The sequence below is a fragment of the Tachyglossus aculeatus genome, chromosome 17, assembly GCF_015852505.1.
Source record: "Tachyglossus aculeatus isolate mTacAcu1 chromosome 17, mTacAcu1.pri, whole genome shotgun sequence".
NCBI lineage: Eukaryota > Metazoa > Chordata > Mammalia > Monotremata > Tachyglossidae > Tachyglossus > Tachyglossus aculeatus.
In genome coordinates, this window is record NC_052082.1 from 45,963,076 (window position 1) to 45,991,004 (window position 27,929).

The following is a 27,929-nucleotide window of genomic DNA, read 5'->3' on the forward strand; positions in this document are numbered from 1 at the left end:
ACCCGACCTGCCACTCCTCATGTGTTTTATTAAGGGTGTTTTAAAGGCACGGTTTTGTTGCCTTCCCCACAGTTGCGGTCTTGCAGCAAGAGCGAATTGATCTTTAAGAGCTCTGAGATCCTCATGATGTTTCAACAAGTTCATCGGGAGCCCATGGCATCTTTTGTCACTACACCAGTTCCTCCAGATTTTACAAGGTACAGTGTGGATTAGGATCATCTTCGGCATTGTACATTTTGGTCCAAATGAATGTGGCCCACATCAATGTGTAGTCATTCTCTTTGTTTATTTTTATTTTACTTTATTTTGTCTTTTAATATAGGATTTTATCACTGATAGTATAGTAAGGTGTGTGTTGGGATGACTTCCCCATACCGAATCAGCATGGGCATGGGAGTCAGAAGGACCTGGGTTCTAATCCCAACTCTGCCACTTGTCTGGCAGGTGACCTTGGGCAAGTCACTCCATTTGCTTTGCCTCAGTTGCCTCATCTGTGAAATGGGAAGTATGTCTGAGTCCCATGTGGGAAATGGACTGTGAACCAACCTGCTCAGCTTGTATCTACCTCAGCACTCTTGAAAGAGAGCCGTCTATTTGGGGGAAGATTTTAAACAAGTCCTTGACGGCAAAATTGCTAAACACCCCCCGTTTAACCTCTCAGTCAAAAGAAAGGTATATCTGAGGAAACACTATCATTTTTTGTTTCTTTAACAACAGCAGAATAATCTGTATTGTGTTTTTTTTCTCTCTAGTGAATTAGTACCATCTTATGATTCAACGACTTTTGTTCTGGAGAACTTTAGGTAAGACTGTCTGACGTTTATTAATTACACGTTAAATGTGTGATGTTTTGTGGATTCCCTTTCATGCCCTGCCACCCCTACATCTATGCACTGTGTGCACTAAGGTGGACGCAGAGAGATGGCTGTCCTGCTCAGGTTTTATGTCTTTAGCTATATAGTGAAAAAACATTGTTTCCTAAGTGCATGCTTGTATTTTTTCTGTATTTTAAGCCCATCAATTTTAGAACAGCTGCTAAGGAAACTCTGACAACAGAACTAGATAAAATATAAGGGGTGTGGGCCTGAGTCTGAGCAGGGGATAAAACTGTTGTTCTAATCTTGCTGCTGACAGTAGCCTCCTTCTGTGTCTTTGAACAAGCTACTTTTATGCTTCAGTTTCCTCAGCTCTGAGATGAGGATAGTCATATTTTCCTACATATTCCAAAGTGGTGTAGAATTGCATTTAATATCTGCGAAATAAGCTAAAATTGTACATTGAAATTTTTAGCTCTCTGAGCCACTTCATAGGCCTAATGGGGCCTTATACCGACACTTTAAAGATTTTTAAATGTTTATAATAAAAGGAAAATAGGCCTCCCATTTTTAGAATGGAAATAGGGTATATTCAGTGGATTTTTATTGATGGTTTGGTTATCGTTCTTGCACGCGAACCTAAATTGACACAACCAAGGGATGGTTTTTCTTGATTCTTGATTGTCGCTTTTCTTCAGACACTTTTATATTGTGGGATATGGTTCATTTAGCGGTGGGAGGTACCATGGTCAAGTAGAAGGAACACTGGTCTGAGAGTCAGGAGGCTTTAGATCTTAGTTCTCAGGTAAGCAGTGCTAATGGCCTGCGTGACCCGGCCAAACCATACCTCTCTCGTCCTCAGTTTCCCCATCTGTAAAATTGGACTAGAAACTGCCTCACTTTCTCACAGGATTCCGGTGAGGATAAAATGGTGTAATAGATGTGAAGGAAGTTTGGAAAAGTAAAAGCAATGTACAGATTTTAGGAATTGTTATTATTACATTGCATAGAATAGTGGTTGTTTTCCTTTCATCAGCACTTTGCGCCAGAGGGCAGATCCTGTTTACAGTCCACCGCTTCAAGTTTCAGGGCTCTGCTGGAGACTAAAGGTTTATCCAGTAAGTCTTTTTCATCCTTTTACAGTTTTAAAATAATTCTCAGGGGGGAAAAAATGGGAGGCAAGTGTCTCTGCTTTCCCTCCAGAGTTCTTGAATCGGACTGTTCTTACAGCATAGTTCTTCTTCTGACTCGAAAAAAAATCTCTTAATGAATTTATCTGAAGGAAATTTTTAAGTGAATTTCAGAGCTATGAAATTTCCTTGAAGCCTCATCTTGGATTCTTCCAATTTCCTCATTGAAATAATGTTCTAAATTCTTAGCCAGTGCTTCACGTGGCTAGTCCAACACATGTCTGATTTAGATTCAGTTATTGCTGATGTTTTCCTGTTAATAAAGTGATCGAAGTAGACCAGAAAAATAGTTAAAATGAAATTATTCACATTAGTCAGGAAAATAGATTAATTTTTTTTACAGTATCTATTAAAAACAGATTCTAGGATCGTCAAGGCAGCTAATATCAGATTTTAAGCTAAATTGTATTTTGATTTGTGGTGGCTTGGCAGTTAGAGAAACCATTTAAAAGCTAATTATTGCCCTAAACTCATTCAAAGGATGAAAATTTGGAGTACCTTGATGAAGAGTTTAATGTTACAATCCTCGTCCTTACTATACCTCATCTTTTTGTTAATATTTTAATTAAAGGTTTTTGTTTAAAGTGTATTTATTACCTGAATAAAAGGTTTACCCTAGAATGTATTGTGCTGTTCCTGCTGGTGTGCCAAGTAGTATTTAATTAGGACATATATTTATCAACTACACTTATCAGACTTTCTGAAATGAGCTGCTAATTTTGTGTGCTTTTTTTGTTTTCCATGAGCCTTCCTTTTTTCCACCTTCTCCTCAATCTCCCATTTAGTAATTTTGGTTGAAACCAAAACTGTTATGGATTAGTGAAATATATTTTTATAGAGTAATTTTAGGGCTTTTTAAAAAATGTACCTGGCATGGAATGGTTTCATTCATTGTGCTTTAACTTAGGCTGCTTATTAGCCTTTGCAGTGGGAAGTGGTTGTCATTGTTTTGAGATTGCCGATTAACACACGTACTGCCTATTCTTTTTAAGGATGGAAATGGAGTCGTGCGGGGATATTACCTGTCTGTGTTCCTAGAACTCTCAGCTGGACTCCCTGAAACTTCCAAGTAAGAAACCTGGCTTAAACAACAAGCAATAGAATGTTTTCTGTACCTGCTGTGCCCCTTGATGTACTTGAATTATCCAACTAGCTTAAACCATCTGTAGTTCTCATTGAGTAACGCTCACTGCTCTCCGACATACTGTGGCTGCAAAAAGATTGAATTGATTGTGTGCATTTTTTTAGCTGCTGGGTACACCTCCGTATGCAGAGCTTCACAATCAGGCAATCAGGTCTTTCAGTCCTACCAAATCTGCCCCAAGTCATTAGTGAGCATTCAGTCTCCACAAATCCTTCTCAACAACCCAGGTGAATCCACCGCAAGTATAGGAACCTAAGCCCTGACCAGTACTGACACCAGTGAGGAGAAAAAAGGATATTTAATGGCATCTCGATAAGTAGATTACAGCAGTTCCAGTGTTTGACAAACCGATTGTCCTGGGAGATTTCAGTGATCACGTTTGCAGATGGAGAAAGATAATTGTATCAGAAGTGTTTGGAAAACTAAATACCAATGTCCCATTCTTGTTCAAAGAGTATGCTAAACGTTAGTTTATAATCACCAGGACAGTCTGCATACCAAAGAAAAAGGCTTCTTGGATCAATCTATCACTGGTATTTAGGACCTACTGTGTGCAGAGCACTGTGCTGAGGGATGTGGAGAGTACAATAGAGTAGACTTAAACAGAGATCCCCATTGCTGATTATATCATTGTTTGAAAGCAAGGCTTGAAAGAGATTCCATTGATTGTCATTGTATGGAAGTAAGTGCTGTACTGACTTTCACTCCATATAATCCCAAACTTCCACTAGTGATAAAGCCAAAGAATAGTAAAAGGCCATTCAAACCGTCTCATACTCCTTGAGAACAAAGGCACCCAAAAGAAGCTTTGCCATAATGGCACTACAGTCCTTTTGGAGCCCCTTTTGCCTTTTAAAACACTCAGTCAACTGTCTTCCTCATGCTTATCCGTAGTCTTCTCCCACTACACCCCAGCTTGCAATCTTTGTTCCGCACAAGTTAATTTACTCAGTGTATCTTGTTCTTGCCTCTCCTCCTGCGGGCCTCTTGCTTAAACCACCTCTCCTGACGTCCGTCCTTGCTGGGAACCCCCTCCTCCAACTCTTCCCCATTTTCAAAGCCTTTCTGAGGTCACTTCACCTCCAGGAGAGTTTTCCTGAGCCTACTTCTCCTCTTCCCACTTTATATCCCCAAACTGCCACTCCTGCCCTTCCACACTACCTAAACATTTACACTATCCCTGTTCCTGTGGCATATATGTATATCTTTTAAACTTTATTTCCCCCTAATTGTAATTTATTTATGTGTCTGTCTCCTGCTCTACCCTGTAAGCTTCTTTGAAGGAAGGGGTGATATCTTCTAACTATTTTTTTGGTACTATCCCAAGCTTTAGCATCATGTTGTGGTTCACAATAGGCTCTCAGTAAATCTGTTGGTGATGATGATTAAGAAACCTCACTTACCTCTACTAGTGTGATCAGGATTATCATCTTAAACCCACCTCTGAGCTCAAACTGCTGCTGTGGCAAAGCAAGCAATGGATTGTCAATACCTTGTGGCTCTTCATAACCCTAACTGAAAGGATGCTTCTCAAAGCCAGTGTCATAGCAAAAAGAATAAATGAAGGACTGTGTGGGATAGATGTGGAAAGCCAGACTGAAGCGACGACCCAAGGCTTAGCAGACAGGAAACAAACCAAAGAATTCTAGGCTTTCCTGTAGAATGTATGGACTCATTTTCACTTCCCTGGCCCCCTGAAGAGTTTAGATGGTCCTTTCTTCATCATAAACTGAATCTGGGGTGTCAGCGTATCAGGCTTCCTATCAAGCTGAAGGAAGGTCCAGATAGCAATTGTATTGGCTAATCTAGTAGTCGTGAGATCTGAACTTATCATAAACTGCTGTAGAAGTCTGATATGGTGATTAGGGTTGTTTACCGAAACGAAGACTGCTTACATCACCAGAGAGGGGAATTTCGTCTCAAAGCGTTCACGGTCATTATCTAAAGAAAGGAGGGATTTCTTCTTGCAAGGCGCTGCTGGACTGTGTATTAAAGGGAGGAGCTTGGCAGTGTTTTGAGTGTTTGAGTTTCTCAGGATATAAAAGGCCCAAGCCTTCCCTGCAAAAGCATGTCCTTACTGGATTACGCTGAGCTGGCATGTGGGGCCAGTGGATGCTTGTCAAGAGAACCTGTTGTGAACCATGATCCTGCTGCATGGTCCCTTGGGTAGCTGCTACCAAGTGAAACAGTCTCCCGTTACCCAGGCATATCGGTGGTATTGTAACCATGAGGTTAGATACTGTAGTTGTACCAAAGAACTTATGGTTTGATATAAAGTCTGAGGCTTCATTGGCATCACATAGTCTCTCACTCTTAACTGCAGGCCCCACTTGAGATCATGCACAATAAAGGCCGTGGAATGTAGTCAGATCTAGCAACACTGAAGCAGTGTTTGCCACATCAGGCCTTTAATGAGTGGATCGTTTGAGGAGAGTGGACATTAGCTTTATGTTGGAACTGCTGGTACAGGATGAGTCAAAATTGGGGCCAGAAATCTATAAGGGTAGAAATTTTTAGAGACACAATTGGCCAAAAATATGGCCTACTGAGGACAATTGGTAGAAAGTGGCAAAAAACCAGACTAGTCTTATGTATTACAATTAGAAGCGGAGGTAGTTATTAGAGCAGAGATTTTTAAGAAGTTGGTGAGATAAAAGCAGAAACAAAAATGGCCCTAAGCACTCTCAGATCAAACATTACTGCACAGCAAGGGAAAAAATCTTCATGGGCTTAATTTTTTAACTCATTTCTAATTGGGGCACATTTTACACAAACGGATTAAAAGATTTCACTGTCATATCTTTATATCTTGAAGTAGCATGGCCTAGTGGATAAAGAAAGGGCCTGGGAGCCAGAAGACCTGGGTTCTGATCTTGGTTTTACCCCTTGCCTGCTGTGTGAACTTGGGCAAGTCACTTAACTGCTTTGTGCCTCAGTTTCATCAACTATAAAATGGAGATTCAAAACCTGTTCTTCCTCCTACTGAGAGTGTGAGCCACTTGGAGAGGAGCTGTCTCAGACTTGATTAACTTATATCTACCCCAATGATTAGAACAGTGCTTGACCCATAGAAGTGAATGCCTAACAGATAGCATAAAAAAATCTCAGCAGCCTAATCAAACACTTTTTGGCATGACTGTATTCTTTCTGTCACTCTCTCTCTCTCTCATGCCTGTTCCATGAATAAAAATGTAAATGGGCACGTTTTATTCTTAGGATGTAGTTGATACCATTCTAGAACTAAGTAATTTTTCTAAAACTTTAGAAAGTCCGTGTTGGCTGCCGATCACTTCTCATCAAAATGTTTTTTTATTCCATTTTAATATTTGAATTTATTTCCTTTAGAGTTTCAGACCAAGAATTTAACAACCAGCGGGCGCTACTATCATACTGTGACTCCTAGTCACAGTATTATAATCTTGCAGAGTTTAATCTCTTCGGCGACTTTAGTAGAGGCGCTTGAGCGTTTTTCATGTGCTCAAATTTTCTGAATAAAAAGGCTTTTTTGTAGAGTCTTTAAATAGTAATCTAGAAATGAAAGCTCTTTGGGATTTAATTGTAACACTGATTGCTGAGTGACATTCTCTGACTGTTTAAAGGAGAGGATTCCTTATAGTCTAAAGAGCTGAGTCTTAGCCAGGAGGGCAAAAGAGGGTGTCTTGTTAATGATAATGTACAGATCTTTCAGGTTGGCAGCAGTGGTATATTAAGCATGACTGAACTCGTCTAGTAAAGGAGTCTCAGATATAAGGTCACAGGATGTTCTGTGACAAGGTTTGAAGGAGAAACTGAATTGATTTTTTCTAAGTCAGTTATCAATCTTTTAAAAAGTACAAATCCTAAAATATCACAAATATAAGATTGTTATATTGAGCCCCTACTGTGTGCCGAACTTTGTATTAAGATCTGGGGAACATACAGAGGTAAAAACGTTCTTGATCTTAAAGGGCTTCGATCTAATTAGGGAAAATCTTATGTTGAGACTTTTTAGCCTTTAATCTTGAAACCACCCCACTGTCTGCACTGTTCTTCGTACTAATCTTAAATTCTAAATGTTCCTCTTTCAAAAGAAAAATGGAACTAATCACAGCTGTAATCCTACCAATAGTATTTAGGGAGAGCTTTAAATAGAAAGTATCTATCTTTAATTTCATAGATTTTCACGTTTTTAGCTTCTTTGTGCTTCTCTCAGAAATGACACTCCTTTCTGGTTTGGTTTTTTTCCTCATGCCTCTTTGTTAAACAAATATGGATGTATCTTGAGCTTTGCATAGTTGAGACTTCAAAGATTCTCTTGGTTAAAATTACACTGTACAATACTTAATGAATTACTTTTCTCTGTTAGATATGAGTACCGGGTAGAGATGGTCCATCAATCTTCCAATGATCCTGCCAAAAATATCATTCGAGAGTTTGCTTCTGATTTTGAAGTTGGAGAATGTTGGGGTTATAACCGATTTTTTCGTTTGGATTTACTTGCAAATGAAGGATATTTGAACCGGCAAAATGATACAGTGATTTTAAGGTAACGGAATACTTTAAAGTTGAGAACTTTTATCCTTTCCAGAAATACTTGTATTTTTATTTTTCCCAGCTGCTAATGTTAATCAGAACTGTATTTCAAAATTAGTGTCTTATTAAAATGCACATCTCCCAATTTAAGTTTTCAGAATGTCTCTGTCCCCTTTCAAGAGTTCCATGTAGACAGTGGAAAATAGTCGCTGAAAATGTTTGACCCTCTCCCATTGTGCCCTCATTGTTTTTAGATCTTGGAATTGATACTGTACTTCATACCTGATTATCTTTTCCAGGGATAAAAAAAAGGCATTGCCATCATTCCTTTAATTATGGAAAAATGTTAGTTGGCTGAGAGCTACTATGTATTCAGAGCCATTTGGATTGGTGATTTTGTTCTTTCAAATTATTTTGTTTGTGGTGGTTCTTGCTCTACTTCCCCCCATTCCAAAAGTATCATATTGCCATTTATTCTCTGCTCTGAGCCCACTGTGTGCCTCTTGATCCACCCACTCTATCGTGCCCCTTCCATTTCATTCCGCCTTTCTCCCTCCCCATCATGCCACCTCCTCTCGGGTGCTCGGTCTTACTCCATCCTTATACTTGAGCACAGAACTATCTGAAACCTGTGAGAAATTTCACCGTCCATAATAATCATAAGCATGGTATTAACTCATGTCAAACTCTGTTCTAAGCTGGGGGCTCACGGTCTAAATAGGAGAGAGAACAGGTTTTGAATCCCCATTTTGCAGATGAGGCTCAGAGAAATGAAGCGATTTACCCGAGGTCACAAAGCAGGCTAGTAGCAGAGCTGGGGTTAGAACTCATCCATCCATCCAAATTATCTCTTGTTCTATGCTAAATCTGGAAGCAGTGAGTAACAATAGTTTGAAGAAGTAGGCCATTATGTCCTTAGGAACCTTTTCCGTTTTTCTAAACATTTTTATGTGCCTTCTGTCTCATTTTTAATTGACCCCAGCCCAATTCTTATCAAGCTGGCCTTATACTAGCTTGCCTTGCTCCCTTATTTGTTTTCAGTTGTTTTCATTAGCAATCAGCAACTTTTCCAGTAAAAGACAACTGTGTCTGAGCTCGTTTCCAAGCTATTTTCAAAGCTGCTTAATTCTTAGGAATATCTATTGGAAGCCTGCCTTTGTTTTGTCATTTTTCTTAAAAGTGTGAAGAACATTGGTCAAACTAAGGAGCTTCAAATATATTATTTTTTTTGTTTGTTTAATCAAGTTTGATCAAGTATATTGTAGAAAAACAATTACAGTTTAGTTGGGTTTTGGGTTTTTTAACATTTTTAATTAGGTTTTACAATTTTAGTTGGCATTTTTCAATTGAATTTTTATGGGTTTCTAAAGATTCCAGGTACGTTCGCCTACTTTTTTTCAAAAGTGCCGGGACCAACATTGGTATATTACTCAGTTGGAAGCTGCTCAAACTAGCTACATCCAGCAAATAAACAACCTTAAGGAGGTATGTAATACATGTTTCTTTTTTTTCCTCTTCAACTGGGCCTCTGTGGCTAATTTCTACTGGTTCATCAGAAAGCTGATGGCTTTCTGAAATTTTGGATGTATCAACTTATCTTAATGCCAAGGAAATGTGATATACTAGTCAACTTGTGCTTTATTTTTTCTGTGGCTACCCTTTGTGGATATGTGGTTGGTCTTTTTTTTTTTAGAGACTTGCCATTGAGCTTTCCCGTTCTCAAAAGTCACGAGGCATGTCACCACCGGACAGTCATCTTAGCCCCCAGAATGATGATGTTCCTGAGGCAAGACCAAAGAAATCGGGACCAAATGCCGAGGTGCTTCTTGAGAGTGGCCCAGCTACGTCTGGAAGGGAGTCCAAGGATGAAGAGGAGGAGGAAGAGGAAAAAGTCCAGCCTGAGGATTATAATGTAGGAATTCCGTTAAGTTTTTTGTGAAGGGATGTGCACTAATCGTCTCTGGCATGATTTAAGGAGAAAAGAATTTGAGACCTTGACATTGATGTGTATAACATGTTGTTAAAATTCCTCCATTGTCCTCACTGTAGAAGGGCTCCCACTGGAAGAATTAGAAGTTGTGACCAGATACTTTGGGGCTTGAATACTGCATCTTCTATTGTAGTCTAGAGTAATTGTGTTATATCTAATGATGCTTACACAGGTAACTTAAAGATTAAGTAGAGAGTGGATTGCAGTCCTATTCCCTGAAATTATGGTATTTGTTATATATATGTAGGCAGATATATGTTCATAGTTCTGCTGCAATATGTACAAACGATGGCAGAATTAGGGAATGTTTTTCCGACAACGTGCTTCTTCCCAGATACAGCGTACTATGCTGTCAGAAGAGGCAGTGGGATGCAAGTGTGCTCCTTCAGATGTGAAGTGAGCACTGTTATATGATTTTCACTTAACGGAAGTTTCTGCAGGAAAAGTACCCACAATATATAGAACTGGATGGAGGCATAGACTTCTGTCTTCAGAGAGAAAGCTACTGACAGGGATTCTGCCCTGCAAGAGCACGTTTTTTTTCTTTTTCTTTGCCCTCCCCATCCAAAAAATATATATAATTGACTGTCTTCAGAACCCTGTACTAAGCGTTTGGGAGACTACAGTACAATAGAGTTGGTAGACACGATCCCTACTCTCAAGGAGTTTTTTTTAAAAAGTGGTTTTAATAATATAATTCCTGAAAGACAAGTCTTGGATTTCGGAGGTTTTGGGGTAAAGAATTAAGTGTATAAAATGTTATAAAAGAATGTGTCGTATATTTTATGATGTAGTATACGATCCTATACTGAAATGTTTTTCTTCGCCTTGCTGAAGCCTGAACTTTCCGACGGGGATCTGGATGTAGATCTTATTGGAGAGGACGAAGTAAACCTCCTAGATGGCAGCAGTTCCTCAGCCAGTTCAACTGCAACTAGCAACACCGAAGAAAATGATATTGACGAGGAGACAATGTGAGTGTAGCCTGCAAAATAAAGACCCCAGTGGCAGGGCCTTGTCTCGGGGTTAAATATAGAATGACCTGGTTCCCTAGGTTCCGCTTTTAATTTATCACTTTTATCTCCTACATTAACAGTAGTAGTAAGAGAGTGTGTCTAGAGTTTGTGGGGAAATGGGATGAAGCAGCTAGACATGAATATCAACCTTCCACCTCCTCCTTTGTGATGATTTGCCTTTGCACAGCTATGCCTAGTGACCCCCAACCCCCCCGGGAACAGTGTTCACCAGTATAGGAGAACATTCATTCAATCGTATTTATTGAGCACTTACCTTGTGCAGAGCACTGTACCAAGCGCTTGAGAAGTACAAGTTGGCAACATATCGAGACGGTCCCTACCCAACAGTGGGCTCACAGTCTAGAAGGGGGAGACAGAGAACTAAACAAAACATACTAACAAAATAAAATAAATAGGATAAATATGTACAAATGAAATAGAGTAATAAATATATACAAACATATATACAGGTGTATATGTGGGAGAACAACACCCAACTTCCCAGATAAGCCCTGAAGGACAATTTTAGCAAATGTAGAGGTTAGGAGTTCATGTCAACTAGGTGTTCTGAGGATCAGTACAGAGGAAGTCTGATAGACCTGTTCATGAAAATCCCTTTGAAGTTTGGTCTGTGACTTCTTCAACCATAGTTCATTTCATTGTTGTGCAAGAACTTTAAAATATCTGGTTCGCGGAGAGGTACTGTTGGACTTGCATTTCTCATTTCAGATTATTATAGCATAAACCTCTCATGGTAATTAGCATCTTTTAGGTTGACTCATATCCTTCAACGAACTCTCATTGTACAGGAAACCTACTTTGAGGCAGTGTGGCCTACTGGAAAGAGCACAGGCCTGGCAGTCAGAGGTCTTAAGTTGTAATGCTGACCCTGCCACTTACCTTCTGGGTGGCCATGGATAAATCACGTAGCTTCCCTGTGCTTTCCTCATCTGGAAAGTGGAAATTCATTCAATCAGTCGTATTTATTGAGCGCTTACGAAGCGCTTGGGAGGTACAAGTTGGCAACATATAGAGACGGTCCCTACCCAACAACGGGCTCACAGGCTAGAAGGGGGAGACAGACAACAAAACAAAACGTGTTAACAAAAAAAATCAATAGAATAGTAAATATGTACAAGTAAAATAAATAGAATAATAAATCTGTACAAACATATATAGAGGGGCTGTGGGGAGGGGAAGGAGGTAGGGCCGGGGGGATGAGGAGGGGGAGAGGAAGGAGGGGCTCAGTCTGGGAAGGCCTCCTGGAGGAGGTGAGCTCCCATTCTCCATCCTACTTAAACTGAGCCCCATGTGGGACAGGACTATATCCAGTCTCATTATGTTGAGTTTACTTCAGCTTGCAGTGCAGTGTTTGGCACATAGTTAATGCTTAACAAGTACCACAAGTTACAATTAATTTTGTAGCCACTCAAGAGTATCTTATCAGTCAGGAGTATATGAGTGCCTACTGTATGAGGAGCACTGTATTTTTTTTCATTCATTCAATCGTATTTATTGAGCGCTTAGTTTGTGCAGAGCACTGTACTATTGTTTGGGAAAGTACAATATAATTTTTAGACCTAAAGAATTAGTGGGGGATACAGACCGTAAATAAAAGTACATATGGGAGAAAGTGATAGGCCCTGAAGGGATGCACATATGAGCTAAGGAGAGATTGTGAGTACATAAGTACTTGGTTGGAGCAGAAGTGCTGATATGGTAGTTGGTGGAGGGAGAGGGTAGATCAATCACGGGAGGCCTCCTGGAGGAGATGTGATTTCAGAAGAACATTGAAGATGGGCAGAGCAGAGGTTAGGCTGATGTGAAACAGGGATAGGGGAGCTTCAGGCAGGAGGGAGGCGTGAGCAACAGGTTGGCAGTGGGCGAGAGAAGAACCAGGCACAACAAGTATGTTAGTTTGAGAGGAAGGAAGAGTGCCAGCTGGAATATAGGCCAGTATTACTCCTGGGGCTTTCTAGCAAATGTATATTGAGAGGGTTGAGGTGAATTACGTTGCGAAGGAGGTAAAATGCCATTCAGGTTAACAGACATGTCCACTCATTCATTCAGTCATATTTGAGTGCTTACTGTGTGCAAAGCACACGCTTGGGAGAGTACAGTATAACAACAGACACATTCCTGCCTTCACGGAGCTCACAGTCCAGAGGGTGCATTAGAGTTCCCATGTAGACTTTTACCCTGGATTATTGTTCAAAGGAAAACTTCTCTGAAGAGCAGTTATGTAGAGGCAAGTAATTGTTTGTTTCTTAGCGATGTAACTTAAGACAGAGGAAACCTAGGGCAGTTTCTCTTAAGATAACAAATGTTGTAGTTCAGTTGTACAGAGAACCATATACAGACCTTAACCTGTTTACCTACATCTCATTAAATTGTTGGCGGTTGTGGTCAAACTGGGATCATTTTTTAATCCCCTTTTCAGACATGTCCTTTTACTACTCTTCCTTTGTAGCATAGAATAGTGGTATTTTCCAGAGAGATCACTATGCTTTGAACTTTTTGGTCTGTTCCCAACTTAATGCTTCTAGTGGGTAAGTGGAAGCTTTTGTATTAAATGTCTTTGCTTAGAAATAAGTCTGACTTCATGCTAGAAAGCCATAAAAATGAGTCTGTTTTTTTAAAGTTCATCAGTAGTTGCATTATTGTCTAGTATTGATTGATTTGTGTGTCCTTAGGTCTGGAGAAAATGATGTGGAATATAGTAGTAACATGGAATTAGAAGAGGGAGAACTCATGGAAGAGGCTGCAGCTGCTACTGCTGGAGCTTCAGGTACACAAGGAAGCCAGTCAATGATATTTGAGTGCTTACTGTGTCCAGGGACTGTACTAAGTGCTTAAGCTGGTACACTACGTTAGAGTGGGTAGACACAATCCCTGTCCTCAACGAGGGCATAACCTAGAGGGGGAGAGAAACATTAAAATTAATTATAGAGAGGAAAAGTAGCAGATGATCCCAAGCTCTTGTTTTAGCATGTCTTTTCCTGAATAGCTTATTGTATTTTCTTTCATATTTTGCCTGTGCCTTGCAGCCCTTCATCTTTGGGTACCCTAGAGTTTTCGCAGGCCAAAAATTAGCAGCCATTTAATAAACTCTCCCTGTCTACAAATTAGTTTTGTGGGAAGGGAAGTCTGGAAAGGAATAATAAAATACATATGGTGGGTGTTTGTGTGTCCTTGGAGCCGTGTAATTAGATGGAATTTTTTTTTTAGCTAAAAGGCAATGAAGGCTAGTGTCTCACTGTTGCCTTTGGTATTATATTAGCCTGGGAACGTTAGTGAATTTCTTCAGACGTACTTGCACTGCTTCTAAATGAAAGCCCTAATAAGGAGATAGGAATTAAATCTATGAATCTTCAGGCTTCAAGCAAAAATCAAACTCTTGAATCAAGCATTTCTACTTCTTGAAGTTTGTGGCATATGAAAGTTACTGCATTTCATATGGAACGCCCAGGCTGGCACATTTTGAGGACAAAAATCCCATTAGCGTAATAAAAAGCAACTGTTTCACTTCATCCTCGGGTGGTGTAATACACTAATACTGTATATTTCAGCTCATTTTTGTTTACGCTTCTTGCATTCCCGAATTTCCTTCTCATGCCATTTTATAGACCTTAAAAGTTCAGGACTGTTTTTGGAGCTCAGCTAGGTAACTAGGGACCATCGTGATAAGTCAAGGGGAAAGCACATCCATTTTTGTTGCACTGACCCTGATACATTTGAACTTGCTGGGCTCAGGGCCAGATGAACACAAAGGTTGCAACCCTGGGCTCCAGGCTAGAAACCCATTTTCCGCAGACACATAATTCGAGCCACTGCAGTTCAGAAGGCAGTTGCGTACCTCTCATCTCTACCAACGTGGCTGCCACCTGATTCCCAAAATAGATGCGCCCATATGTGCAGGCTATTTTACATTTCTTCTCTGTGAAGGAGGGCAGCTGATCGGAGGGCGGAGGTTGGAAACGATGTGGGGGCCATATGCTTAGAGCTCAGCTCCAGCCCCCCAGCCACCGGCCTGTGCTGGGCTTGGCTCTGCCACCCCTACCCACCTCAGCCCTCTAAGCAAGGACAGCTTGAGGGAAGAGGCAGCCTGAGCAGGGGAGGACAGTCTGTTCTGTGCCCAAGCTTCAGCGGCTGGCATGGCTTGCTGTAAAAGGTCACGTTGTTCTTTGAGCGACTCAGCCCCAGCTTGGGGAAAGAGAGAAGAGTCAGCAGACAGGGGTTGGCTGCGAGATCCCTGTCCCCCTCCTCCCCATCCTGAGTCCCAGGAAAAATTTTGTCAGAGTCGAGAGGGAGATAGTGGGCAGTCACAGTGGGAATCACCCATTCTTCTTCCCTTGCTTTCTCACTCATTTCCAGGCCCATCCTCATGGCCAGGATCTGAGTAGAATCCCCTGCCATAAGGTTGCCTACAAGCAAGAGAGGGAAATTCTACCCCTATGTAGCGCAATGCAGAGCTGGGCTTGAAATCTTTTTTTAATGGTATTAAGTGCTTACTTTATGCCAGGCACTGCACTAAGCGCTGAGGTAGATCCAATCTAACCAGATTGGACACAATCCATGTCTGTCTTGGCACCCTTTTTGCCGACGAGGTAACTGAGGTACAGAGAAATTAAGTGACTTGCCCATGGTCACACAGAAGACAAGTGGTGGGGCCGGTATAAGAACCCACGTCCTTCTGATTCCCAGGCCTGTGTCCTATCCAGTAAGCCATGCTGCTTCTCAATTCTCGTGGCTCAGTGGAAAGAGCCCGGGCTTTGGAGTCAGAGGTCTAGGGTTCAAATCCCGGCTCCGCCACTTGTCAGCTCTGTGACTTTGGGCAAGTCACTTCACTTCTCTGGGCCTCAGTTCCCTCATCTGTCAAATGGGGTTGAAGACTGTGAGCCTCATGTGGGACAACCTCATCACCTTGTATCCTCCCCAGCACTTAGAACAGTGCTTTGCACATAGTAAGCGCTTAATAAATGCCATTAAAAAACAAATTCTGACTTGATCGTGAGTGCACTTGTCAATGCTGCAGTTGTGATGGGATAGATCTGATGTCTCCAACCCTACATTTCTCTGTTGGGCAGTTGTTGCCATCATTGTTCCCCTTTCCCTAACTCGGTGCCCTTGGGTAAGGAGACTTAAAGTTGTTTTTTTTTTAAAAAAAAAAACCCAACAAAACACTAAACTAAAAAAGGGAGGCCATCTCTGATAGTTAAGTTGAATATCATGACTGCTTCACCATCCTATCTTCTGAGATCTTATTTCCTTCTCCCCAGGGTCGGGCAGTAATAGGGCAAAGGTGCGATTGAGAATGTGAGGGTTGTATTTTGGGTTACCCTTGCCACTGCCCCCCTATTAGCATGGATAAATGAATTGATTGAAGGTACTAGCAAAATGTAAACTACATAGAGTTATTGTTATTCATAAATAAAAGATGTCACTGTCTGTGAAATTCACCTGTGGTGGCACGTATAGCTGAAAATACTATTGTGGAACTCACTGTCCCTTCCACATTGGACTTGCACATATGCAGGCATGTTTGTTGCTTGTACCCAATGGTATTTTTTTCACACTAGACTCCCTGTTTGATGAGCCCCACTAAGTTTCTGCTCAAGTGGAGCCTAACTACCTCTTTCTTGTGGCAGTTTGCCCAGTGAATTTATCTGTGTCAGTTGATTTGCCAGTTTTCAGTTGGTATGCAGCATGGCCTGAGCAGTTTTTTATACTTTTTCCCTAAAACATTTCCTCTTGTTTTGATTTCCCACTCTAAGCTTATCAGTCAGTCAGTCATGTTAATTGAGCACTTACTGCGGGCAAAGCACCATACTAAGCATTTGGGAAAGTCCAATATAACAGAATTGGTAAACATATTCCCTGCTTACAAGGAGCCAGCTGTTTGTGTATCTTATAGTCATCTGTTCTCCTCACATGACCCACCAAGTGCAGCTGGGTTAGGTTGAACAAAATAACTGACTTGGTTTCAGGACTTTTCCTTCTCCTCCTTTCTTGCCAACTGATGCGGAAAAGAGCCTGTAAGTAACGCTGATGGAACTGCTCAAGAAGTCAGATGGAAAAGACTAGGTCTCACAACCATGGGACACCAAGCCCCTCCGCTCTGTAGTGCTTTAATTTGATAGGAAGCCCAATACGATGTTGCCTCCTCTATACCGTTCAGCAGTCTCCCAGAGGATGCGCTGGTCTTTCTGAGTTAATTAATTGAAGATCATTGAAATGCAGTATGGTATTTTTTATGTTAGTATACGTTTTCAAAAAACAGCGTGGTGGTTTCTTTCACTTTACATTCTTCTAAAATGTTTTTAAAAGCACTGTGCCTTTTTAATAATGCTTAAATGATAATAAAAGACACGTCGCAACCTAAGTATTTCACCTGAAAAATAAGCCCCCTATTTCCACTGTGTGTTTTTGTATTCCAGGTGGTAGCCATGCTAGCCATGGCTATGCTAATGCAAGCAGCAGATCCTCAAGGCGAACTGGAAACTTGAGTTCTGTAGCTAGCAGCAGTCTACTAGATATAGATCCCTTAATTTTAATTCACTTATTGGACTTTAAGGACCGGAGCAGTATGGAAAATATATGGGGCTTACAACCCCGACCACCTGCTTCCATTTTGCAAGCCACAGGTAAACTTTTTCTTTTAACCCAGCATGCTTTTCCCTTTTACTTTGTTTAATCTTATAAAGCATTGGCAATAGTTTAATGTTTTTTCCTTGTGTTTATCATCATCCTCTGAGCCCCTGTTACATTTGGAACACAGTACTAGATGCTTCAAAGCACACAAATCACAATCCCAGCTCTTGAGGCAGTTACAGTCAGAGAGAGGCAAGCAAAGAGATACAGTTGAAACTAGGAAATGAAAACAGCAAAACATAAGTAAAATAACTAAGTGGAATTAATACCTTGATAGACAAATATGGCTTAAGGGTGGTTGATGGGATGATTGACTCAGGGAGGGAGGATTAGTTGGGGAATGCCTCCTTGAGGAGCCAGTTTTTCAGGAGGGCTCTGAAGGTTGGGAGGGATATGGTTTGGTGCATTTATGAGGGGAGTGGAATGCCATGCAGGGAATAAGGAGGGAGGGGTGGGTTGGAGGAGTTGAAGAACAAGGGATAGACCTTTGTAAGGTGTGCAAAAGGTTAGTTGTTATGTAGTAGAAGAGAACCAAATGGTGAAAAGGAAGGAGTTGGTGGAAACCCTAGAATCAGTTGACTAGGAGTTTCTTTTTGATGCAGAGAGAAATGGCCAGGAAGTTCAGGAAGTGGGGAACCGTCAAGTAACCCTTTGACTTTACCCATTTATTGCATGTTAATTTCATATATACCATGTCAAATCAGTGTCATTACATTATAGGCTTGAAGGTCCCCTTTAAGCTTGAGTGATTAGCTATAATTTCTTTTAAATATGGGTGAATTAAGTACAGATGGTAGGACTTAATCGTCACTTTGGTTGTTTATGTAAAAAAAAAAAGACCTGGATGCTGCTGTTTTGTAAAGGAGATTGTGTATTTTCCAGAGCTGGTGGTGTTTAAGAATGACCTTTTTTAAAAATTGCTCCCCAGCCATGTTAAGATGAACCCCTTACCTTATTCGTCATGTTCCATTCCCTTCACCTATCCACCAGAGCCAAATTTTGAAGTACGCCCTGGCGTGGGTGTTAACTTTTCATTTTGAACATGGGCTGAAACTCAGGGTGATGTTTTGGGGGATGTGATTCCTGAAGGAGAGAGATTAGGGAGAATGGGGAAAGAAAAAGTGAGGAAAGCATATATGACTAAATCCAAATTTGGAGGAGAGGGTTCTTTTGTTGTTTTGGCTTTAATTTTTTTAAATTGATGTAATTTGTGTATATTTAGCCATCTTGGTGATTGTGTCTGAATTTAAAGTTAGTCACAAGGCCTCAGGGTCCTGCCAACACAGGAGAGCCAATAAATGACCCAGCTGTGGTACCCAAATTTGCTGTTTGGCTCCCTGGTACTTCTGGGGTGATAGCCACCTTCCTGCCCCTCCACTAACAGATCTCTTCCCCCCCGATTTCACGATGTCTCCCTGGCTCTGTTTTTCCCTCCACTTCTCCTCAACAAAACTCCTCTCTGTTGACTCTCTTACCTGACTCTTCTACCATTCCCCAATAGGAGTAGTGAGTTGGTGGTTATTTGTGCACACTCCCAGAACACGTGCAGGAGTTTTTGAAAATAAGCCCTCTTATGTCATTACTAAAGTAGATGATTTAAGAACGTCTTTGGCATTGGGCACCTCATTAGTTCATTTAATGCTGTGATTTACATAAATCGGCTCAACACAGCAAGATTTGTGTGGTTAAGATGACTATTTTAAAACAGCCTGTTCTTTTTGCCCCAAAGCTTCATATTCTCGAAAAGATAAAGACCAAAGGAGGCAGGCCATGTGGCGAGTTCCCCCGGATTTGAAGATGCTGAAGAGACTCAAGACACAAATGGCTGAAGTTCGAAGCAAGATGTCAGACGTCAAAAATCAGTTGTCAGAAGTGAGGAGCTCCAATGTCGGATCCTGTGAGGTGCAGCCAAGCGCTTTTTCTGCGGATCAGATGTCTCTGACTGCCTGTGGAACAGAGAGTTGTGTCAAATTACAGGACTTGGGAATGGAACTCCTGGCAAAATCATCAGTTGCAAGTGGTTACATGAGGAACTGTAAGTTTAAGAGGAAGCTTAAAAGTGTCATTTCCCATATGGTAATTGACAATCATTATTATTATTAATAATAATAATTTTACTTGAGCGCTTACTCTGTACAGAACACTGTACTAAGCGCTTGGGAGAGTACAACTAGTCATTGGTGTATAATGCTTTCCCTTTTTTTCCCCCGAGTGGCTATATTTTTTCAAATCTAATCATCAAACGTCAAAGGTGTAATAATGGACCTCCTATGTATTCTTAAGCTAGTTATCAATAAGTAATGGTACCCAATAACATTGGTTTAATTGGGCCTTGAAAAGCCTATTAGGAGGAAAGAAAAATCGGAGTCTTGTAGTTTGTATTGATCCAGAGGCTCTTTTGGGTACTGCTCTAGACCCCAGGTCCTTGGGTGGGGTTCCTCACAGGTTTAGAGAGATCCCAGTGGACTGGGATGGGGAAAAAGGTTGGGGAAATGAAGTTTCCCTTCCCTCAGACCATGATGACTGCCCTGAGCCTCCCCACGCTGGCAGAGGGGAGAGGAAACTGAAAGTAGCTCAGAAGAGGAAATTCTCAAGCCATCCAGAGGTGTCCCACCTCAGGTTTTGTCAGCATTTAATTTTAGACATATATATATGTCTAATATATATATATATATATATATAAATCAATCAGTTGTATTTATTGAGTGCTTACTGTTGTGCTAAGCACTATACTTTGTGCCTGGAAAGGTACAATACAATGGCGTTGGAAGCATGATCCCTGCCCACAAGGACCTTACAGTCTACATTTGGTGAATGATGGCTGATTTCTCTACATAACTCGTTTGGGGTAGGAAGTAGAAGGGCCGAGGTTTTTAGCCAGACATTAATTAATTAAGAATTAATTTTTTTTAGGTCTGAAATCACTAGGAATGTGCACGCAGGCAGCCTTTTTTAAAGCACAAATCTGTTCTGGGTTTTCCTTCTCAATAAAAATGTATTATGAGGACCAAAAATCCGAAGCTCATTTTTAAAAAATGAGGTGTTTTTTTTTAAAAACCGTCAAGACATTAGAGTAAATGTTGGTTTTAACACAAAGAACACAAACACAAAAATCCTTCAAAACTTTTCCCTTTAGAGTTTGATATGTATAAGTGTTTTTGAACTTCATTATCACATTTTCTATAACTAGTTTGTAGTGCTCTTGCATGCAGTACAGATTTAGCATTTTTAGCACTTCAGATTCAGTCCAGGCATACACCCCAGTTCCAAGTAACCACGGTGAATGAAGTCTGGAGTTCCGTCATGCACTAATTGCTCATATAGCCGAGGATCTGTAAGCCCCTCCTGACACACTAAGTCCAGTCAATATAGAGAATTTCCATTTCTGGCCTTTCCCGAACACAACCTGAAAGCTGGGTTCTCTTCTTTCTCTGAAAGCAGCAGAGAATCATGGCATGATAGGAAAGTCCGCAATGTCTGGCTAAAAACCTCGGCCCTTCTACTTCCTCCCAGTTTTGGCTGCTTTAGAGTCAATCAATCAGTCGTATTTATTGAGTGCTTACTGTGTGCAGAGCACTGTACTAAGCGCTTGGGAAGTACAAGCTGTAAAAAAAAGTAAAAAGTAGAATGAAATGGAGAAACCTTGTGCAGGCGCTGCCTTCCCCGAACCCAAGTTGAACGGCAGATTATCTTTTCTCTCCAAAAGCAGTAGAGAATCATGGTGTGGAAAAAAGCCTGCTAAATCCTTTACAGATTTGTGCCCTCGTACCTCACCCCTTTGGGTCTGCTTTTAGAAGTAAAGAAATCCCCACTCCCCCTAGGCAGAGCGGGAACTCGTCATGGCTGCTGCTAGGACGAGAGTCTTAGTTTTACTTTCGGCTAAGATTTTTAGATTAAAGAGCCTTGCGTCGATTTTCAGGAAAGCAGGTGAAGTGTTAAAAAATGATCGAAGACCTTCAGAGGAGGATTCCAAGGTGGAGAAGTGTTCAGAAGGACGTAGCTTACTACAAGGTGCTTTATAAAGAAAAGATGGCTGTTTAACCTAAACTGGATGCATTTGTCACTAAAGTTGAAAAACTGCTTCTAGTTCTACAGCCTCCTACAAAGACTAATAATTGTATTGCAGTCGTATTGTATTGCAGCTCCTTATTTAGTTGGCTGTATTGTTATGCTTTGAATTTACTAGAGAATAAATAGCAGCTTAGGGTGTTTAATAATAATAATGATGGCATTTATTAAGCGCTTACTATGTGCAAAGCACTGTTTTAACGGTACAGAAGATTGCATGTAAGGGAATTTCATATTTTTCAAAGGTCTTACAGTGGGTTTCAATTTTTTATATATTAGACTGGAAAAACATACCCCACGATATAGCCGTTCATGAAAAATTTAAGGTGTTTTTTTAATGGCATTTAAGTGTCTACCATGTTTCAAGTACTAATCTAAGCAGTGGGGTAGGTACACTTCATTAGGTTGGATATAGTCCCTGTCCTACATGGGGCTCACAGTCTAAATTGGAGGGAGAAGGTTTTAATCCCCGTTTTACAGATGAGGTTACTGATGCAGTGAGAAGTGAAGTTACAAGCCCAAGGTCACACAGTAAAGAGATTCTCTGACTCCCAGGAACTTGGTCTTTCCACTAGACCATACTGCTGCTCAAGGGATTTTTAGGAAAAAGTCTTTCAGGGAGCATATTACTACTGTATTGTTCTGCCTATACCTGAGAGATCCCATTTCTCATAAATCACCCCTAAAGGTTTCCTATTCAGGATGACTTTGCTGTGTTTCGACAGAGATAAGGAATCCCAACTCAAGTTCCAAATTTAATTCATGGTAAAGGAAACCCAGAGAGTTTAGCTAGAACTGAAATCTTGTTCCTTCCTTAACATTTGACATTTCTGGTCCACTTTAAAGACAGTAGAGTTGTGTTCAGAAGAAGAAGTGGGGTGCTTAACTTTTTAAAAAGAGCATTGGCTTTGGATTTTCTTGGGAAGCCTCAGTGTCTGGGACTTGGGCAAATGCCCTAATTACCCAACCCTCATTTTGCCGTTGCGGAAAAATGTCCTCCATAATCCTTATCCAGTCAAACAATTGGATCTGATTTTTGGTGTTTTATTTCCCCTCAAAGTCCCATCTCCTTATTTTTACATGGGTTTCCCCTTGATATCCAATAGAGGCTAGAAACTGGAGGTGATCTAAGGGAACCAAGAGGGTTCTGGAGGATCCCTTGCTGAATTCATAAAGTTCATTCAATCCTGCTGGGGAGACAAACTTTGAATGTCTGTTCAGTTTAGGTTTGTGTCATCTTGCTGAAGGCTAAAGAGTGTTTAAAAATGTCTTTGCAGCTGTAAATAAGAAAAGTAATTCACCTAAACCAACTCGTTCTGGTACAGCTGGCAGCCTGTCCTTACGAAGAGCAGTGGACTGTGGGGAAAGTAATCATCGCTCAAAGGGAGATTGCCAAACTTTATCAGAAGGTAAACTTGAGACTCTAAGTTCAATTTCCTTTGGTGGACAGAAGTCTTTTGGGGGTCAGTTTATTTTTAGAGTCAGTGTTTGAGGGCACAAAAGAAAAGTATTAAATTGCAACTTTTAAAAATGTATTCCATTTTTTCCCCATAAATGTCTTGACAGTAGTGTGTTAGTACAACCTCTTTAGAAAGTAGAGATAATTTGTTTCTCTTTTAGAACTTCCATTACCTCGAACCACTTCGTTTGTAGAACTTTGCAAAAAGTGAGATTTCAGCCAAACTCAGATTGCTACTCTCATTTCTTCAGGAACATGGGGATTTGCTTAAAAAGAAGTAGTAGGTTGTCAGTTTGACTGCAAGTTTCCAATTGCCTACATCCTTTCATTTGCTCATAGCTCCCCAAAGGAATTCAAGATTTGATTTCCAGTAGAAAGGGCTATGTCTCCTACATTATGGTTAGTTAAAAGCCTAGATAACTCCATTGTTCTTGGTGTGCAGAACAAGAAATGCAAAAAGGGACAGTGGAGAGAACACTTCCTGCTTCTTGTTCACTTTAAAAGAGGCAGTCAGAGAAAGAAACAGCAATCACAAGCAGGCCGCTGCTTAAGACTTAAGCTCGACCTATGCACAGAGACCCGTGTGGACTCAGGAACATGGACACCTATAGGAAACAGAGCCATAGGGAATATATTGATGGGAAAAGATCCCAGAGATGGAATCAAGTTTGTGCATCCAAAGTTGGTTTCAGTATCGGTTATTTCTTGGAGATGCAGAATGTGTTTTACTAGGAATGTCCCTCTGGTGTTTCTTCAGGCTGCCCAGGAAACTCTCAGTCTGGCAGTCGGCACAGCCCTCCGCGGGCCTTGACTCATGGTGCTGCCTGTGACATACTGCCCAAGCCCGAAGAAAGGCAGTGCGAAGTATCGGATCCAGATGTTCTTGGCGTGGCAGGCTTAAATGGTTTACCCACCATAGAGAAGACTAGGAAGATGATCGCTTGGGGGTAAGTTAAGTTCCTTTGTGTGTGAAACGAATAAAATTGCAAACCCCCCTAAAATGCCCTCATCATTGCTGGCCAAAAGCCAGGAAAAACTCACCACCGTGTTTTTAACGTAAATGATTTGAAACACTTTCCATACATATCCATAACTTCTTTATATTAACAACCATCTCAGCCTGTCTACCAACTCTGTTATATTGTATTCTCACAAGCACTTAGTGCAGTGCTCAGCCCACAAGTAAGCGCTCAATTGATACGATTGCTTGGTTGATCTTTGTAACAACATTTTCCCCCTCTGTATATCCAGGTCTGACTCTTTCTCCATTGTGCTTCTCTTTCCGAGTGAAAGATGAACCATTTTAGGACGAGATAGGATCTTGGTTGTCTAAGCTGACAAGGCAGTAGCTGCTAATGGGAACTCTGCCTCCGGAGCTGTCAGCCAGCTTTTTCCTGCCCAATTCGCTCCTTTTAAAGGACATTAATGTTGTGTCATTCCATCTTAGGGGATTTTACATTGATTTGTGTTGTAGGAGGATAAGCTTCTAGTTGTAGGCAACTCTTCCTTTCACCATTTTTATCTCTCCCATTCCGCTCCAGCTTCCTGTGGTCCTTTGGTTTTCATGGAACCTTCACAACATTTGGAATTTCTTAGATGTGTATATTTATGATGGGCCTCTAACTCCTTTATCCATCTCCTAGGAATCACAAGTTGGAATCCCAGCAACAGTAATTTTACCTTTCTAAGCTTTCAGACAGTTTAATGAGATAATGAATTGTGTGTGGGTCTGTTGGATGTTTCACTAATATCCAGCTGCTGATTTATTCAGGCTGCTAAAAGCGATCGGCTTTTCTTTGTGTCCTTGAACAGATCTCTGTACCTAGAGATGCTAGCACACCTCAAAGATGACATTCCTCTTTTCATATAAGGTTCAATATTTACTACAGCCATGATGAATGGCTAATTGTTTACTTCTTGTGATTGAAGAATTTTGCCCTTTAACGCTGACTGTTTAAATATGCAGGAATCGAGCTAAAGATCCATGTGTCATACTGAATTGAATCTCAATTCTCTAATTATATGTGTGTTGCTCTGATTGTGAGGGAGGAGCACTGCTGACTGTGATGAGTGTTGTGTATACTTCAAGTTTATCTCCTCATCCTATTTTCTAGGCCTGATTTAAAAGGATGTTGCACGGAAGGAGTACAGGCGACTGAATTGGAGAATAACACTGAAACCGGAGAGTTGCAAACTAGCCTCCCTGAAGGGGCATCGGCTGGACCCGAGGAAGGTAAAGAAATTGAAACCCAAATTTGGGGGGAAAGCAACAGTATTATCAGGGCGCCAACTATCTCACTATTTAAAGGCTTATGCCATCTGAGCATGACATTCTTGAGTGAGATTGAATTTCATATTTGTCTTGCTGAAACATCATGCAGAATGACCAGCTAACTAGAGCGTTTATTACCTAACGAAGGATGTGTTGCTCAGGGAGGTGACTTGTTATATGGTTCTGACACAAACACTTTTCCTTTAACTTTATACAGTGTGGTGTATGACTTGTTATATTTTGAGCTTCCAGTGACCTTCTCGTAGGCAAATCCAACAATCACTACTATCCCAATCTTATTTGACCTGTTGTTGGCCAACATTGACTCCTTGGGCCACATCATCCTTCTTCTGGAGATGCTATCCATTTTGGTTTTACTTGGCACAGAGTAAGCGCTTAAATACAGTAATTATTGTTATTATTATTTTACCGACAAAGTTGCCCCCTGGCTCTCCTCCCTCTGTGGCTGCTCCTCAGTTGCTTTTTGCTGCGTCCCCTTCTCTTCTTATAGAACTCTCTTGGGGAGCTCATGCGATTCCCTAGCTTCAGTTACCACGTATCTGCGGAGGACTCCCCGTTCTACCCCTCCCCTTCTACACCATCACATTTCCTCTTGCCTCCAGGACATCTCCACCTGGATGTCCTTTGGTCCCTTCGGCTCAGCGTGTCTGAAACCGAACTCCTCATCTTCCCTCTCACAGTCAGTATTCCACCTAACTTTCCTATCCCTACTGACAACTCATTCATTCATTCAACCGTATTTATTGAGTGCTTACTGTGTGCAGAGCACTGTACTAGGCGCTTGGGAAGTACAAGTCGGCAACATATAGAGACGGTCCCTACCCAACAGCGGGCTCACAGTCTAGAAGGGGGAGACAGAGAACAAAACAAAACATATTAACAAAATAAAATAAATAGAATAAATATGTACAAGTAAAATAAAGTAATAAATATGTATAAACATATACAGGTGCTGTGGGGAGGGGAAGGAGGTAAGGCGGGGGGGATGGGAAGGGGGAGAGGAAGGAGGGGGCTCAGTCTGGGAAGGCCTCCTGGAGGAGATGAGCTCTCAGTAGGGCTTTGAAGGGAGGAAGAGAGCTAGCTTGGCGGATGGGCAGAGGGAGGGCATTCCAGGCCCGGGGGATGACATGGGCCGGGGGTCGATGGTGGGACAGGCGAGAGCGAGGTACGGTGAGGAGATCAGCGGCGGCGGAGCGGAGGGTGCGGGGTGGGCTGGAGAAGGAGAGAAGGGAGGTGAGGTAGGAGGGGGCGAGGGGATGGACAGCCTTGAAGCCGAGAGTGAGGAGTTTTTGCCTGATGCGTAGGTTGATTGGGAGCCACTGGAGATTTTTGAGGAGGGGAGTAACATGCCCAGAGACGGTCCCTACCCAACAGTGGGCTCACAGTCTAGAAGGGACTTCTAGACTTCAAGTGTGCTTCACGTGTCTTGTCCCCTCCCCCCCACCCTATCAAGGGTTTTTTTGGAGGGCTACTTTAGCTAGAAAAGAGGCCCCAAAGTCCACCTCTGCTTGCAGCCATTTTCTGCAATGCCCCATTCTTAGAATGCAAGCCTGCGATAACAGCCCCAAAATAGCACAAGGCCCCCAGAAAGGGTGGAGGATTGAAGAGGAACCTTACCTCCTGGAGGTGAAAGTCTCAGAGGTGCAGTGAGCCGACATGCCACTACCCTCTTTCCTCTTCCTATTCAGTTCTGCCCTCCACCCCCCTGAAATATTTATGGAGTACCTATTGTGTGCAGAACACTGTTCTGAGTATTTGGGAGATCACAATATAGCAATAAAAGACATGGTTCCTGATCTCTCTAAGAAGTTACCAGTATAGCTTCCACTTAGAGAGCCGCCACTCTGCTGTCATCTCTCAGCACCCCAAACTTGTCAGCAGAGATTTCAGCATTCAAAAAGCAATCCTTGCCCATGAGTCTGCGTCTGTAATGAACCCACACATCTTAACATCCAAAGAATTAGATGTCTTAACAGAAGTTGTCTGCATGACTCCCTCTCTTCCCCTTCTGGCCCGCTATGGGTTAGAGAAAAGTAATGTTTACTTTCTTATTTATTCGGTGTAGGAAAAAAATTCATTTCTTGGTGAAAGTCTGCTGTCTCCCTCCCCTACACTCATTTGAATTTCAGTGACTGATGTATTGTAGCTCAAAGCTTATATTAAGGTGCCAGCATCCATCTCCCTCCGCAGTGTGCGATGTTGTGGAGGTGTTGGCATTTACAGAAGGTCTTTCAGTAGCAGAACACTAAAAATGTCTTCATTCTGAGTCATTACAACATGATGAGTTTCTGCAGTTTCCCCACCGTTACGGTAGAAAGGATTAATCGGAAAATGTTTCTTAAAGCCAAACTTCCATTGTTGAAACATCAGGCAAAAAATATGGTTAATTTCCGTACAAAAATGAAAGCTGCAGTGATTTAACCGTTTCACTTAGCCACGTGTTTGTCGAAGCTGTCGTTGTTAACTGTATTTCGTGGGTTGCAGCGGCTAATTGTCTCACCTTCTCACTCATGAATGTAAATCATGTAATTAAGCGATACGGAGTGATATTTGGATCCTAAGTACCTGAAAGGAGGCAGACAGTGCAAAGATGACTGAAAATTATGTTGGGGGAGGGAGGGGGAGATGAACAGCATTAATGCAGGCTTTTCCTAGATTTAGGCATTACTATGAAATGACAGTAATTTTTCACAAATCAGTCAGTGATATTTACAGAGCGTCCATCTGGGTGCAGGTACCGGGTTCAACTGAGGAGACTATGCTAGTGATGTCGGGTTTTGGTTTGGTTTTT

General features: G+C 41.5%; 1 protein-coding gene across 3 annotated transcripts in view; it reads left to right on the forward strand.

Annotated features, from left to right (window-relative positions):
- Positions 1-27,929, forward strand: part of TRIM37 (tripartite motif containing 37) — a 63,452-nt gene that overhangs the window by 22,427 nt on the left and 13,096 nt on the right. For all 3 annotated transcript variants that reach the window (XM_038758763.1, XM_038758761.1, XM_038758762.1), the window contains exons 9-22: positions 73-197; positions 753-803; positions 1,852-1,933; positions 2,998-3,074; positions 7,495-7,674; positions 9,032-9,146; positions 9,355-9,573; positions 10,489-10,625; positions 13,361-13,455; positions 17,105-17,311; positions 19,048-19,353; positions 22,664-22,795; positions 23,603-23,792; positions 24,960-25,078. In XM_038758763.1, the coding sequence (XP_038614691.1) occupies positions 73-197; positions 753-803; positions 1,852-1,933; positions 2,998-3,074; positions 7,495-7,674; positions 9,032-9,146; positions 9,355-9,573; positions 10,489-10,625; positions 13,361-13,455; positions 17,105-17,311; positions 19,048-19,353; positions 22,664-22,795; positions 23,603-23,792; positions 24,960-25,078 (2,035 nt within the window). The remainder of the gene's footprint in view (positions 1-72; positions 198-752; positions 804-1,851; positions 1,934-2,997; positions 3,075-7,494; positions 7,675-9,031; positions 9,147-9,354; positions 9,574-10,488; positions 10,626-13,360; positions 13,456-17,104; positions 17,312-19,047; positions 19,354-22,663; positions 22,796-23,602; positions 23,793-24,959; positions 25,079-27,929) is intronic.